Raw genomic sequence first — 14,205 nt, 5'->3', positions numbered from 1 at the left:
AAAGTCCTCCCCTTGCAAGTGCAGGCATCCCATATGGGCGCCAGTTCTAATCCAGCTGCCTGCTTGTGGCCTGGGAAAGCAGTGACGGACAGCCCATAGCCTTGGACCCTGCCCCCACGTAGGCGACCCCAAAGGGGCTCCTGGCTATGGATTAGGTCAGCTCTGGTCATTGTGGCCATTTGGATAGTGAACCGGCAGATGGAAAAGCTCTGTTTCTCTTTCACTCAGTTAATCTGCCTTTCAAATAAAAATAAATCTTGATTAAAAACAAAACAAAACTGTGTTCTAGGAGGTGGGGTCAACAGGACTGCCTCTCCTGCCCCAGGTGCTGCTAGCGCCCCTAACCGGTTTTCCTGGTCCGAGGGGAACTCCCCTCCCCCACCCCATGCTCTGGCAGGGCCCCATGCACACGCACCAGTTGCACATTTCTCAGTGAAAGCCCAGGGCCGCAGCTGCAGAAGGCCAGGACCCCCGTCCAGTGGCTTTTCCAGCTGTGCCACTCCAGCCACGCCCACCTCTTTCCCTCCTGGCCCCTCAGCTGCCAGACTTCAGACATCCCCGGTTCCTACCTCCCCTCCCCGCCCCGCTTTGCTCAAATGTCACTTTCTCCATGATCGGGTCAACTGCCTCAGGCACCTCTTCCCGCCCGCCCTCCGCTGCCCACATGTCAGTGTAGCCAAGCACTCCCGCTGGAGCAAGCTCACACGTCTGCACACTAACAGGATAAACCACTCATTTCCCTCACGGGGTGTGCAGCCAGAGGGCAACAGGTGTGAGGCGTCTGAGGAGAGCAAACAGGGACCCCAGCTGAGGCCCAGGCATGGGAAGCATGGCATCTGGCTGAAGCGCTGAACTCAGCAGGGGCCAGCGTGGACACAAAGCCTTCCAGGAAAGGATGGAGTGGGCCACAGGTGCACAAGAATAGACGTGTATGTGTGTGTGTGTGGAGGGGAGGCGTGCATCACTTAAGCACCGGCGTTGAGGAGTGGGTCAGGCTAAGACTGAAGGTGGGCACCGGAATGTTGTAGATGGCTTTATTTCGGGGTGAGGGTGGGGGCCACCTAGTTTACCAGGGAAACCTGGCTGGGATGGCTGAGAGGAACAAAGAGGGGGTTTGGAGGCGGGCTGAACCGATGCCAACCCCAGAACAGATCTTGAGTCCCGGTTACAATGGGGAATTAGCACCACCTGGCCGATAACCCTTACCGATGGTTACACCACATGATGAAGGAAGACGCAAGCAGGGGTGGTTAGCTCCCGGGTCAGTGAGCGGACATCCACCCGGACACAGCGCGGTCCCAAAGCCGGGGCAGCGGCGGCTGCGGCCCAGGACTGCCCTAAGGAGGTGGGCGGGCACCCGCGATCAACAGGGATTAGCAGCCTGTCTTCCCGTCCGTCTCCGGCCCACCTGCCTGCTTCTGCCCTTCGTGGCGCGGCCAGGATTCCAGAGGACAGACCGCGACCACCCCGACCCTGCACGCACGTTCCCGCCCTCCGGAGGAGCACCCAGTCCCGGCAACGCTGCCTGCCGCCCCCTAGCAACCACTCACCTGCTTCTCCCTCCCTATAGGCCAGGTTATTTCCCTTCCTTTTCTGATTGGTCCGCGTACCTTTATTGCAACCAATCAGAGCCAGCCACGGGACGGAACTCACTCCCACAAAATTGGGGATGTGTGTGTCGGGGGCGGGGGGAGCTCGGAGGAACCAAATTTGTCATTTTCTGGATCTATTTCTTTCCGGAGAACTTTCTTCATCTGCATGGGGCGAATCCCCTGGAATGGGGCGAGAAAGCATTTTCTTCTCCTTAGGCTCACCGTGAAGGCTGTCCCTTGGCAAACACCCCTCCTCTCCGGGTGGCACGGTCTGGTCCTCCGAGTCCCCGCGGCGGCGGGACCGTACCATCTGCCACTCGCGGGGGAGACAGGCCTCCAAGTTCCCTGAGCGCACGAGGTCATCCTTCCCGTCATCTCGTCCCGCCTTTCCCCGTGGGCCCACAGCCCCGAGACCGGGCTAAGACCACCGCTCCCGACGCCACCGAGGTCGCGTGAGCCGAGCAACGCCAGGGCGCACTTGGTACGACCCACGCCGCGCCCCGAACGGCCGCCACCGGCGGAAGTGAGGTGTCTGACCCCCCGAAGTTCCGGTTCGCAGGGGGTGGGGAGTGTTGTTAACCGGAGCGGCTGCCGCAGTCGCGGGGACCGAGCGGGCTCGCGGGGCGCGGAGCTCCTGGTGAGTGAGGCCGAGTCGGGCCCGGCTGGGCCAGGGGGCGTGGGGTCGGGGCCGGGACCCCTCCTGGAGCTCTCCCCGTCAGCTCCCCGTCGCCTGCCCGGGGCCTGTCAGCTGCCCGAGGACCCCGGGGCGCCGGCTCAGCCGCTGCCCCCGAGCCTTGAGGGGCTCCCCGACGCACACACCCCGCGGCGACCCTCGCCTCTGCTTGGGTGCCGACAGGTGCGCGGCGGCCAGGGCGCCCCAGGTGTCTCCGGGTCCCGCCACTGCACCCTGCTGGCCGGCCGTTTCTCGGGCGCCCCTGGTTGACCTCCCGAGGGAAGGGTTGGGGGCCGCCCGGGTTCCAGGGTTCCAGCAGGGTCTCCCACCCGCTGGCGCGGGGGGCGCGTCCGAGCCGCCCACCCGGGCACAGCTGTCACCGGCGCCGTGGTCTACGCCCACCCTGCGCGCCCCGCTGAGCTGTGGCCTCTTCCCGCCTCTAGAGCCCTTTTGTGTGTGTGTATTTTTTCCTTGCCTTGGCCTGGGCTCCCCCCACCCCGTACTCCCCAGCACCTTGACCGGTCGGTCAGTGCGGCCAGCCCCTCCCCTGCAACATCGCCCTCGTGGCCTCCCCAGAGGAGGCGGCAGCTTGGCAGGCAGCGTGAGTCGAGCCCTAGACTTGAAATCGGGGTTCCACGCGTGACATGGTGGTGATCCCTGAGCGCCACAGAGGCCCGGGTCAAATGAGTAAGAGGCCTAGGCTGTTTCTCACCTGAGGATTGTTGGTAGTGATTGGTAGTGTGATTGGCCCGCCTCATGCCTCCCTCCCGTCTCCCGGCTCTGCCTGGTGCCCTGCAGGGGTGGCACCGCGCATAGGCACTCCACGAGGTGTATTCCCCTTTCTTTCCCCCAAGCAGGTCTCGGGGGCCGGGGCAATGTTCCGCACCGCAGTGATGATGGTGGCCAGCTTGGCGCTGACCGGGGCCGTGGTGGCCCACGCCTACTACCTCAAACACCAGTTCTACCCGACCGTGGTGTACCTGACCAAGTCCAGCCCCAGCATGGCCGTGAGTTCAGGGCTGGGGGGGCGGGGATGGAGGGAGGAGCTGGCAGGGCCAGGGGCGGAGCCGGAGGTCAGGTAAGTAGGGGCCAGCCCGGCACCAACCGTCCCGCCAGATGCTGGAGTCCCTGGCGGGCACGTGGCGAGGATCCTGAGGCGACCTGTGGGGGAGGGCGGGATGTGAACCCCACACAGCCTTGCCCTCTTCCAGGTCCTGTACATCCAGGCCTTCGTCCTCGTCTTCCTCTTGGGCAAGGTGATGGGCAAGGTCTTCTTCGGGCAGCTGAGGGCCGCAGAGATGGAGGTAAGACAGCGGGGTCCCTGAAGTGCAGGGAGCCGGGCCAACCAGCTGGCTGGGCTCTACATGCTGATCTGCCCGACCCCCCAGCACCTTCTGGAACGTTCCTGGTACGCTGTCACCGAGACGTGTCTGGCTTTCACCGTTTTTCGGGATGACTTCAGCCCCCGCTTTGTGGCACTCTTCACTCTCCTCCTCTTCCTCAAATGTTTCCACTGGCTGGCTGAGGACCGAGTGGACTTTGTGAGTTGGGAGTGGGATGGGGAGAAGCAGGCCGGCCGAGCTGCACTGGGCTTGGGGGAGGTGGGCTGAGCCCCTAGCTCCCTGACGGGCACCCCGTGTTTGCCCCCCTCAGATGGAGCGCAGCCCCAATATCTCCTGGTTATTTCACTGTCGCATCGTCTGTGAGTGAGACCCACGGGAAGCAGGGGCAGGGGAGGGAGCTGGAGAGAGGAGAGGTTCCGGGCAGGCTGGGCCGTGGAGTGGGTACCCCGGAGCATTGCAGCGCCCTGCTGCAGCTGCACAGGAAGGCTAATTTTGGAGTTTAATTTGCATCACCTCTGTCCTGTTCCACTCCAGGGCTTCTCAACTGCTTGGGCCCGCTTCCACTGTCCCCCATTGTCCCCTGTGCCCTCCCCTGCCCAAGGCAAAACTGGAGTCTCCAAATGGCAGCTTGCATAAGTGTGCCCGCTGTAACTGGATAGCAGGGCTGCAGTGGGCCTGTTAGAGCAAAGAGGGGCTCTCCAGTCCTGGGCTGACCCACCCCCTTCCCCTGTATGGGGGTCCCTACAGCCCTTATGTTCCTTCTGGCCATCCTGGACTTCCTCTTCGTCAGCCATGCCTATCACAGCATCCTAACCCGTGGGGCCTCCGTGCAGCTGGTGTTTGGCTTTGAGGTAAGACTGGCCTGGGAGGGGGAGGCGAGCATGGAGTGGTACTGTGGACCTTGAACAACCCAGCTACAACACGCAATGGGCCACCTGCCCCACAGTCCCTCTCCTCACAGGCCAGAGAGGCCAGGGAGCCCCCTGCCACAGCTGGCTCTTGATGGACAGCTGGGAGGCATGTCACAGGCAGGGGCAGTGCAGAAGCTCAGCCACAGCTGATGACTGCTAGAGTCTTTATTTTTTTTTTTTTTAAGATTTATTTATTTTTATTACAAAGTCAGATATACAGAGAGGAGGAGAGACAGGGAGGAAGTTCATCCGTCCGATGATTCACTCCCCAAGTGAGCGCAACAGCCAGTGCTACACTGATCCGGAGCCAGGAGCCTCCTCCCGGTCTCCCACGCGGGCACAGGATCCCAAAGCATTGGGCCGTACTCAAATGCTTTCCCAGGCCACAAGCAGGGAGCTGGATGGGAGGTGGAGCTGCCGGGATCAGAACCGGTGCCCACATGGGATCCCAACACGTTAAAGGCAAGGATTTAGCTGGTAGGCCACGCTGGCGGGCCCAGCTGCTGGAGTCTTGCTACATGCCATGTCCCAGGCTGAGCTCCTGGCCCTGTGTGTCTGTCAGCAGGACAGCGCTGGGGAATGAGTGGCTGATCCTGCTCCAGCCCGGGCTCAGCTCAGTGCCCAACGTCACAGGCAGCGAGCTGAGTGGCTGGCAGGACACAGGCTGTGTGCCGTGGCCACAGGGCAGCTGGCTATGTGTGTGTCTCCCACTGCAGTATGCCATCCTCATGACCATGGTGCTCACCATCTTCATCAAGTATGTGCTGCACTCAGTGGACCTGCAGAGCGAGAACCCCTGGGACAACAAGGCCGTGTACATGCTCTACACGGAGCTGTTCACTGGTGAGAGGCCCTGGGGTCACTGCAGGCTGGCCCCGAGCCCCCCTTCTCCGCCCCCAGACAGAGCCTGTGACCAGCTGCTGCCCTCCCCCAGGCTTCATCAAGGTCCTGCTGTACATGGCCTTCATGACCATCATGATCAAGGTGCACACCTTCCCGCTGTTTGCCATTCGGCCCATGTACTTGGCCATGAGGTAAGCCCAGCCCTGTGTCCACCCCAGTAGGGTCCCCTGCCCCTAGCCTGCTCCGCCTCCACCTGCTCTCACCGACTCTACTTTCAGGCAGTTCAAGAAAGCGGTAACAGACGCCATCATGTCACGCCGGGCCATCCGCAACATGAACACACTGTGAGTGGCCATTCCTGACTGGCCTCGCCCCGAGCCCTGCCCCCTCCGGGCCTGACCCGTGTCTTGCTCTCCGCTGTCCCCCTCTCCCAGGTACCCAGATGCCACCCCAGAGGAGCTGCAGGCGATGGACAACGTCTGTATCATCTGCCGAGAAGAGATGGTGACCGGAGCCAAGAGACTGCCCTGCAACCACATCTTCCACACCAGGTGGAGCAGACCCTGCAGCCTGGGGCGGGTGGTGATCTGGGCACTCACTGACCGTCCCCCTGCCTGGTCTCGCCCCTTCCCCCAGCTGCCTGCGCTCCTGGTTCCAGCGGCAGCAGACCTGTCCCACCTGCCGGATGGATGTCCTCCGGGCATCACTGCCAGCCCAGTCCCCAGCACCCCCCGAGCCTGCAGATCAGGGGCAGCCTCCTGCCCCCCATCCTGCGCCCCTCTTGCCCCAACCCCCTAACTGTGAGTGTTGTTCCCCCGTGAAGCCGGACTGTACACTGCCTGGTCATGGGCTGGGGCTGGGTCCCCCCTTCACTACAGAAGACACGCCCCCTGTCCAGGAGTGACTTCCTTCTGCCCTGTCCTCTCTCCACAGTCCCCCAGGGCCTGCTGCCCCCTTTTCCTCCAGGCATGTTCCCACTCTGGCCCCCCATGGGCCCCTTTCCACCAGTTCCACCACCCCCCAGCTCAGCAGAGGCCGCATCTGCTCCGTCAACTAGCGCAGGTGAGCCTTGTGGGCAGAGGGGCCGCAGGCTGCAGCCACAGGCCCTGGGACCCAAGATGCTCACAGCTGCCTGTCCTCACTCCACAGCAGCCCTACCTCGGCCCAATGGGGCAGCCTCCACCACCGCCAGCAGCCCTGGTGACACTCCAGCCACCTCCACCCCAGCCCCTGGTGCTGGCCCGGCCCCTGGCTTCCCCTTCCCACCTTGGATGGGCATGCCTCTTCTGCCCCCCTTCGGTAAGTGGGACTTTGGGTCTCCCCTCCCCGACTCCCGATGGTTCTGGAAGGTGAGGAAGTGTTGGGCCCAGACAGCCCTGACTGGATCTTCACTCCCTGCAGCCTTTCCCCCAATGCCTGTTCCCCCTGCGGGCTTTGCCGGGCTGACCCCCGAGGAGCTTCGGGCTCTGGAAGGCCATGAGCGGCAGCATCTGGAGGCCCGGCTGCAGAGCCTGCGCAACATCCACACGCTGCTGGACGCTGCCATGCTGCAGATCAACCAGTACCTCACTGTGCTGGCCTCCCTGGGGTACGTGCATCCAACGGGTGCAGGACAGGGCACCTGAGGCAGACTGTTCCTAGCGTACCCATCCCTCCTCGCTTTTCAGAAGTCAAATATCTGCTCCGTCAGCATGCATAACCCAGCATCCCTGGCATGCACCTGGAGAGGCACCTGCCCTGTCCCCTCCACATGCCTGTCTCTCCCTTGGTCTATGACCCACCTTACCTCAAGTGGCCATACAGAGTGCCCAGCTCTGGCGCTGAGAGCACCAGCCCAGGGAGCCGAGTGCTGTAGGGACTCGGTGGGAGCCCTGTCAGGCTGCACAGGGGGCAGGCCAGCACTGACCAGTCCATGTGACCCTGTGGCCACACTCCTCGGGAACCCACTTTTATGTGTTCCCCCTTGTCCACCTGGCCCTGGGCTGCAGGAGCACATGGCACCTCTGCTCTGTGCAGCTCCCCCAAAGTTGAGACTGGGTGCTCAACATGCTCCCCTCGCCCCTTCTCCTTCCAGGCCCCCCCGGCCGGCCCCAGCACCAGTGAGCCCCACTGAGGAACCGGCCCCTCCCACGGCTGCCTCCACCCCCTCCACCTCCGTCAGCTTCCCCAGCACCACCGAGGCCTCCATCCCATCCCCTGGAGTGTCTCCAGCAGCCCCTGAGACTGCAAAAGCTCCAGGTAGGAGGGCTGGCCACAAGGGGAGAAGACGGGACTCGGGGGTTCCCATGGGTCCCACAGGCAGCCCTGCTGTCCCCAGCTCCCGAGTCCCTGGGCACCGAGGAGCTCCCTGAGGACGGAGAGCCCGACGCGGCCGAGCTCCGCCGCCGCCGCCTGCAGAAGCTGGAGTCCCCCGCGGCCCACTGACACTGCCCGGCCACCCTCACTGGACATGTCCTGCCACCAAGTGCCAGCGTCCTCTCTGTGTGTGCCAGGGAGTAGCCACCCCCCAGGCCCCCCACTGTGGGGCCCAGCCAGGGCCGGCCTTCCTTGCCTGCTCCTGGCCATGTGGTCCATGGGGGGACCCCGGGAAACAGAGGTTTCCCCATACCCTTTGGGAAGAGGCAGCCCGCTGTGTCCTGCTTGTGCGAGGAGTCACGCTGCAGTGCCGAACAGTATTTGCGCCGGTCCTCAAGTGTGGCCTCAGAAGGGCTGGGGACCACCTGCTGAGACTGCCACCTCCCCCCCATGTGTCCTGTCCTTGCCCTGTGCTCCCAAAAGCCTCTTGTGGCTGTGCCCCTACACCCTGTGGCATTTCCACGTCTTACTGGCAACCACACAGCTCAGGGAAAGGGAGTGCCTGGGGGGTGGGGGGCAGCAGCACAGGAGGGACCCTGCCCCCACCCTCCCCCAGGCCCTTTTCCCCCCCACCCTTCCCCACCCCAGCAGCTTCTCAGGTGAGACCCAGTGGCCGGCTCACCCAGCAGCCACTGCCCAGCCGCGGGCCGGGCCAAGCGGGTCAGGTCACCTGCCCTCTGACCCCCAGCTTAGGAAGGCCGCCCCCAAACTTGTAGAGCTTTTTCCAAGTGTGGATGCCCCAGAATCGCCTCACTTGGCATCATCTGAGCCAGAAGTTTTGGCCCAGGGACTGGGGGGGTGGGGTGCAGGGTGGTGGCCAGGTTCCTGGCTTCTGGGTTTAGAATAAGTGGCTCCCGTCCGGGCAGGGACCAGTGGAGCCAAGGCCTGCCCGCCCCATCCCCTCCCTTCCCCCTCGGTTTTGTGTTACAGAGTTGCTGGAGACAGTTTCAATGATTATTTAATTTGTAAATATTGTACAAATTTTAATAGCTTAAATTGTATATACAGCCAATAAAAACATGCATTAACACTTGGTGGAGCTGTTTCTCCAGGAAGAGCAAGGTCTCTGTGAAGCCAGCAGCATCCTTGGGGACCACAGGGCAGTCCTGGGGCCCTACCCTAGAGGCAAGAGTGACTCTGGGCAGTCGGGGCCTCGGCACTGCCCACTGCCCAGGGGAAGGAAGGGTAGAGGGGTTTTGAAGGACCACTCCATGCTGGGCACCCGAGAGGTTCAAACAGGAGTGGCACACTTCCCTGGAAAGCTAGTCAGGCCCAGCATGAGCTCCTGCTCCCACTCCCCCTCCAGGGATGGCGAGCCCAGGGCCTGACATGGGTACCTGGTGCCCTCATGTCTGGCACTGTAATGTCTAGGACCCAGGCCACAGCCCAGGATGGGGATCAGGGGTGCTCGCAGTGCCCGGGGGGCTGAGGGAGCCTGCCCTCCACTGGCACAAAAACCACCGGAGAGCGCTGGCATCTCAGAACAGGTATCTACTTGAGCAGTCTCCCATCTGCCCCCCAGAGGCCTGCAAGTCAGGGCTGGGCTGGGTGAAGCCAGGAGTCTGACTCCACTTGGGTCTCCAGCATGGGGTGGGGGCCTCCCAGGGTGCACCTTAGCCCCTTCAACCACAGTGCCTGTCCCATGGGGTTTTTTAACAATTTATTTTCATCTATTCAAAGGCAGTGCAGAGCCCTTACAATTTCAGTAATTGAGCCCCACATGAAGAGAAACCCACAGTGAGAGGAGAACCAGCAGCTAACAGCAAGATGCCAGCCTGGGGGTGGCGGGGGACACTGGCATGTAGGCTGCCCAGCTGCCTCAGAAGCCCTTCTCCACAAGCCAGGCTTTAAGCTGCTCGTCAAAGTAGCCCTTGACCCGCAGGCTCCCTGTCACCTCGTTGACCTGAGTCACAGGTGTGTGCCCCAGCAGTGGGGTCAGGAACTCTTCCACGTCCTTCTGCAGCGCCTACAAGAACATGCGACCTCAGGCCAGGAGCCCCGGGCCCTGCCCAGCCTCCGGGCGCCATGGCCACTTACCCAGATGTCCCCCTCCACCTTGCGGATCACAGTCATCTGCCGGTTACCGTGCGTGATGTCCTTGTACACAGGGACGTTGTGCAGCCGAGAACGCCGCACGAAGTAGGGCAGGTCAGGGAGGGGGTCTGCGAGAGAGGGACCACCATGGGGTGACACTTCCAAGGCTTGAGCACCCCCACCACCACCGCAGGAGGCAGTCCAGCTCAGGGGCTGCAGCCTCTGCACCAGTCTACAGTCGGCGCCAAATTATTCCCTTTGGTTTCCCCCCCCACACACATTGCAGCCAGCCCTTCCCCGTCTCGGCTGGGTGGGGGAGACCCCACTGGATCTGGGGTCTCCAGCTGGAGCTGGAGCTGCCAGCCTGAGGGTTCTCAACAGCCAGTCCTGAACCTGCTGGGTGGAGGGTGTCCCCCCAGCTCACCTCTGGGAGGCTGCCAGCCGCTAGGGGTGGGGTACTGTTCATGCTTTGGGGGTTTGGGGATGCTGGTGGGAGGTAACAGGCGCTCCACAAACCGGTACTCTTCCTCTGATTCCACAAAGCCAGGCTGAGCCGGAGGCCCCAGGCTCTGAGAAGACAAAGTCACGTGTGGCTATCAGCCCGGGCAGCACCAACACGGGAGAGGCAGGAAGTTCATAGACAGGGACACCAGGCAGGCAGAGGGGTTAAAACAAAAGCTGGAGGCAGGAAGTCGGATTTCCAGCTCTAGGGGTGCAAGGCACAGGGGGAACCCCAAAAGCAGCCTAGGGGCTCTGCACGAGGCATTTTCAGCAACCCTGCTGTCCACCAGGCCCACCGGGATCTCGGGGCGGCATTCAGACCCTAACCGGCACTGCTGCAACGATCAACCGGGCGTGTTACTAACGCCCTTCTGAGCTAGGACACGGCGCCCAGCTTCTCGCACCGCCTGCCCGCTCCCCGTGCATCGGCTGCCGCGCAATCGGGCAGCGAGGGCCGCTAAGCAGCTTCAGGGCGAATCTAGAACCGACGCCCCCGACCGGTGCACGGAGAACACCCGCGAGCCCCACGCTCAGCCCGGCGCTCGCTCACCAGCGGCCGCAGCCCGCAGCCCGGCCACCCGCCGGGTCGCCAGCCCCGAACGGCCGCCCGCACTGCACCCGCCGCCGCCATCGCCCGACGGCAGGCACAGCCTGTCTGCGCACGCGCGGAGCTCGGCACGGAAGCAAGCACGCCTGCGCAGAGCGGAACGGGGCGGGGCTCCAGGTCGGGGCGAGGTGGACGCATCGCAGTGACGTGCACGGGCGGCGCTCCGCAGTGACGCGACACGTCGCAGGTCCAGAGTGCGTGCGCGCCCTCGCCTCTTCCTCTTTCTCGGCTCCATCTTGGTGGCGGCGGCGAGAGGTTCCGCGGCTCGGGTGAGCTGGGGGCTGCGGCGGCTGCAGAGGCCGCGAGGTCGGGGCGGACGGCGAGCGGGGCCGGCCGAGCAGCCGGGCCCGCCGTGTGTGTCGGGCTCCGGTTCCCAGGGCGTCCCTCGCTCGGGCCGGGCCCTCCCCACGTGCCCCTTCCTCCGGGGCGCCCCTGACTCTTCCCCTCTCCGGTTCCTAGGTCTCACACACGCGCCGCCTTGCTTCGCCAGTCGCCGACATGCAGCTGTTCGTCCGCGCGCAGGAGCTCCACACCCTCGAGGTGACCGGCCAGGAGACGGTCGCCCAGATCAAGGCTCATGTGGCTTCCCTGGAGGGCATCGCCCCGGAGGACCAGGTCGTGCTGCTCGCGGGCACCCCGTTGGAGGATGACGCCGTCCTGGCCCAATGCGGGGTGCAGGCCCTGAGCACGCTGGAGGTGGCCGGACGCATGCTGGGGGGTGAGTACGGCTGGGGGTGCACGGCCCCGGGAGAGAACGGGGTGCATGGCTCCGGAGGGCGTGGTAGGATTCAAGGCTAACCAGATGCCGAAGCGACATTGCTTTAAGGTTAAATCTTGGTTACCAGTTGGGGGACACCCCAGGTCTGACTTGGGGAGCGGCTTGTGACTGGTGGTCTCTTTAACCCTGCCGTCTTCTACCGACAGGTAAAGTCCACGGCTCCCTGGCCCGCGCGGGGAAAGTGCGAGGTCAGACTCCGAAGGTGAGTGGGGTCCCTAGTTGTGGGGAGCCCCAGGAGGGCCGGGCAGGGCCGGGAGGGGTTTGACCCGCCCCCTTCTCTGCCTAGGTGGCCAAGCAGGAGAAGAAGAAGAAGAAGACAGGCCGGGCCAAGCGGCGCATGCAGTACAACCGGCGCTTCGTCAACGTTGTTCCCACCTTCGGCAAGAAGAAGGGCCCTAATGCCAACTCCTAGGGTACCCCGGCAGCCCCGGCACTAATAAAACTGCTTCACCCACTCCCTTCATGCTTGCGTGCTCATTTGCTTGGGGTGGGGGGATGGTGTCGCTTGCGTTCCGGAGAAGTCTTGTGAGAAAGTGGGAGCCAGCGCTCGGTGTGTGGGAAAAGCATCACAGGCTGGTTGTCCCTGAAAGGGAGGCAGGCCGTTCTGGGTGGGACAGCCCTGTGCTCCAGCGGGGGACGGAACGGGCTGGGCAGGTGCTGGCTGCCCTTCCCTGCACTTGGAGCCAGCCCATGGCCTTGGTTTAGTCCAGAGACAGCCTGTCCGCTTCACCCTTGGACCTTTGTGCCTTGATTGGCTGATCATGTGTCTAATTGGCTAACTGAGTAATTGCTCCAGGGTCCGGACAAGAGGCCCTTGGGGGCAGGATCTAGAGGGTATGTGTGTTTTGTGGTGTACATTGAGGAAACGGGATACTCTACAGCCTTCAAGAAAGTGGGGCTCCCTGTGAGAAAGGGGCTGAGGAGTGCGTGGACAGTTCCCAAGGCCCTGGGGTGTCCTGTCACAGCGCAGCCACACTGCAAAGGCTGCACTCTGCTTGGTGGTCTGTTGCCATGACCAAGCACAGACCCTGTGAGTTCTCGGCTGTGGAGGCCAGGGTCAGCCAGCTGCTTCTGAGAGCTCATCAGTGCTTGAAAGGATCCATCCCGGCAGGGTGTTCCTGGGGCCAGGGAAAGGGTGTGTTTAAAAGGATCACAGAAAGGAAGAGAAAAAAATCCCATTTGCTGATTTTCTCCTCCAAAGAAGCCAGGAGCTTATCCCAGCTCAGTCGTGCAGGGACTTGGGCCATGCTTCCCGGCTTTCATAGGCCATGAGCAGGGAGCTGATTTGGGAAGTGGAGCAGCAGGGACACTAGTGGCTGAGACCCTCTTGTGCCATTGAGCAGGTGAGGTGCGGGTAGGCAGCTGACCTGGGGCCAAGATGCCCGCGTCCCTCTGCCTGTTGGGACCAGGGTTAACTTCCCATGCTGATCCCTGGGAGGTTCAAGTGTGAGTGTTTCAGGAGAGATTCGGACCCTGCCAGAAGTCCAAGTGCAGTGTGGTAAGGCTTGCGGCCTTATTGGCTGGGGTGGGGGGCTGGCAGGTGGCAGCAGGGGTTAAGCTGCTGGCAAGTCCATTCCTCCCGCAGCTGCCTGCTAAAGCCGCTGAAAAGGCAGCAGATGAGGCCTCCCTCTATATTTCTGCTTTTGAATAAATAAATACAGGAAAAAAACACCAAGATGTGAATCTGATGAGGTGGTGGCCATCTTGGTGGGGAAGTAGAGTTTCATGGTAGATGAGAATCTTGGCGGTCTTAATTTTATTTCAAGGCTAATCCCCATGCAAGGCTCACTCTAAACCCCCAGCGGCCTGGGCTGGGAAGGAAGCAAGGATGAGACATGGCCCACCCACAGGCCAGGAGCCCAGGCCATTATTCAGGTGGGGGACACTCAGTCACTCCTGCCTTCCACCCCCAGGGGTGCTGAGTCTCACTCTGGCCATCCCAGGGATGTTGGCCTTGAGCCCACACGTCTTCAAGGTGTTTTTATTTTTATTGGAAAGGAAGATTTTACAAGACAAGAGACATTATCTTCCATCTACTGGTTTACCCCCAAGTGGCTGCAACAACTGCTAGAGCTGAGCCTATCTGAAGCCAGGAGCTTCTTCTGGGTCTCCCACACACGGGTGCAGCGTCCCAAGGCTTTGGGCCGTCCTCTAGTCCTTTCCCAGGCCACAAGCAGGGAGCTGGAAGGGGAGTGGAGCAGCTGGAATAGGAACTGGCATCCATATGGGATCCTGGCGCTTGCAAGGGGAGGATTAGCTAGATGAACCATCGCGTGAGCCCCAATTTGTTCTTTAATTTGCCAGTGTCCCCTAGACAAGCTCAGGACACCAGGAACCCATCTAGTCTCCCAAAGGTTGGGCCTAGTCGGTGCTTACTAATGATTTCTGCCAGTGCGGTTGGCCGAGTTAATTTGTATTTTGTGGCAGTAGTGACATTTTGGTGTGACCACTAGGGAGCGAGCAGGAACCAACGAGATATTCGCCTCCTATTCTGTAACCGGCAACTGCGCTTGCGTCCCAGGGCTCCTCGGGGAAAGGGAGGCTGACTTGGCTTCCAAGTGAGGGCGG

At 62.3% G+C, this 14,205-nt stretch overlaps 3 protein-coding genes across 4 annotated transcripts; 2 read left to right on the top strand and 1 right to left on the bottom strand.

Annotated features, from left to right (window-relative positions):
• Positions 1 to 2,142: 2,142 nt before the first annotated feature.
• Positions 2,143 to 8,745, top strand: SYVN1 (synoviolin 1). Of its 2 annotated transcripts, none has more exons than XM_040970914.1 (16): positions 2,143 to 2,229; positions 3,123 to 3,272; positions 3,477 to 3,569; positions 3,654 to 3,806; positions 3,919 to 3,967; positions 4,356 to 4,459; positions 5,236 to 5,362; positions 5,454 to 5,553; positions 5,641 to 5,706; positions 5,797 to 5,913; positions 5,999 to 6,162; positions 6,296 to 6,424; positions 6,512 to 6,661; positions 6,764 to 6,950; positions 7,437 to 7,600; positions 7,680 to 8,745. In XM_040970914.1, exons 2-16 carry the CDS (start codon positions 3,141 to 3,143, stop codon positions 7,784 to 7,786), a joined length of 1,842 nt encoding a protein of 613 aa, XP_040826848.1. In that variant the 5' UTR covers positions 2,143 to 2,229; positions 3,123 to 3,140; the 3' UTR covers positions 7,787 to 8,745. The 2 variants fall into 2 exon arrangements, with proteins under 2 accessions (XP_040826848.1, XP_040826849.1); XM_040970915.1 differs by having other exon boundaries at positions 2,166 to 2,229; positions 3,120 to 3,272.
• A 610-nt stretch (positions 8,746 to 9,355) lies between these two features.
• On the bottom strand, positions 9,356 to 10,883 carry MRPL49 (mitochondrial ribosomal protein L49). The gene is made up of 4 exons (XM_040970795.1): positions 10,803 to 10,883; positions 10,176 to 10,320; positions 9,755 to 9,879; positions 9,356 to 9,683 (listed from the first exon to the last, which is right to left on the bottom strand). Exons 1-4 carry the CDS (start codon positions 10,881 to 10,883, stop codon positions 9,537 to 9,539), a joined length of 498 nt encoding a protein of 165 aa, XP_040826729.1. The 3' UTR covers positions 9,356 to 9,536.
• Positions 10,884 to 11,043: 160 nt separating this feature from the next.
• FAU (FAU ubiquitin like and ribosomal protein S30 fusion) lies at positions 11,044 to 12,092 on the top strand. Its single transcript, XM_040970655.1, has 4 exons — positions 11,044 to 11,128; positions 11,319 to 11,577; positions 11,784 to 11,839; positions 11,924 to 12,092. The coding sequence occupies exons 2-4, from the start codon at positions 11,358 to 11,360 to the stop codon at positions 12,047 to 12,049; spliced, it is 402 nt and encodes a 133-aa protein (XP_040826589.1). The 5' UTR covers positions 11,044 to 11,128; positions 11,319 to 11,357; the 3' UTR covers positions 12,050 to 12,092.
• Positions 12,093 to 14,205: the final 2,113 nt, after the last annotated feature.

Source organism: Ochotona curzoniae, unplaced genomic scaffold (assembly GCF_017591425.1).
Source record: "Ochotona curzoniae isolate NIBS_2020 unplaced genomic scaffold, NIBS_Ocur_1.0 scaffold_4937, whole genome shotgun sequence".
Lineage (NCBI taxonomy): Eukaryota > Metazoa > Chordata > Mammalia > Lagomorpha > Ochotonidae > Ochotona > Ochotona curzoniae.
The sequence above is the reverse complement of the archived record's forward strand: the minus strand, read 5'-3'. Positions and strand labels throughout refer to the sequence as shown.

Excerpts from the sequence above, each read along its gene's own strand:
- SYVN1 (XM_040970914.1), top strand. The coding sequence starts at position 3,141 with ATGTTCCGCACCGCAGTGATGATGGTGGCCAGCTTGGCGCTGACCGGG. Across the intron at positions 3,968-4,355 it reads ATTTCACTGTCGCATCGTCT|CCCTTATGTTCCTTCTGGCC; the intron begins GTGAGTGAGACC and ends GGGTCCCTACAG. Across the intron at positions 4,460-5,235 it reads AGCTGGTGTTTGGCTTTGAG|TATGCCATCCTCATGACCAT; the intron begins GTAAGACTGGCC and ends CTCCCACTGCAG.
- MRPL49 (XM_040970795.1), bottom strand. The coding sequence starts at position 10,883 with ATGGCGGCGGCGGGTGCAGTGCGGGCGGCCGTTCGGGGCTGGCGACCC. Across the intron at positions 9,880-10,175 it reads CGGCTGGCAGCCTCCCAGAG|ACCCCCTCCCTGACCTGCCC; the intron begins GTGAGCTGGGGG and ends CCTCTCTCGCAG. Across the intron at positions 9,684-9,754 it reads AGGTGGAGGGGGACATCTGG|GCGCTGCAGAAGGACGTGGA; the intron begins GTAAGTGGCCAT and ends ATGTTCTTGTAG.
- FAU (XM_040970655.1), top strand. The coding sequence starts at position 11,358 with ATGCAGCTGTTCGTCCGCGCGCAGGAGCTCCACACCCTCGAGGTGACC. Across the intron at positions 11,578-11,783 it reads GGCCGGACGCATGCTGGGGG|GTAAAGTCCACGGCTCCCTG; the intron begins GTGAGTACGGCT and ends TTCTACCGACAG. Across the intron at positions 11,840-11,923 it reads TGCGAGGTCAGACTCCGAAG|GTGGCCAAGCAGGAGAAGAA; the intron begins GTGAGTGGGGTC and ends TTCTCTGCCTAG.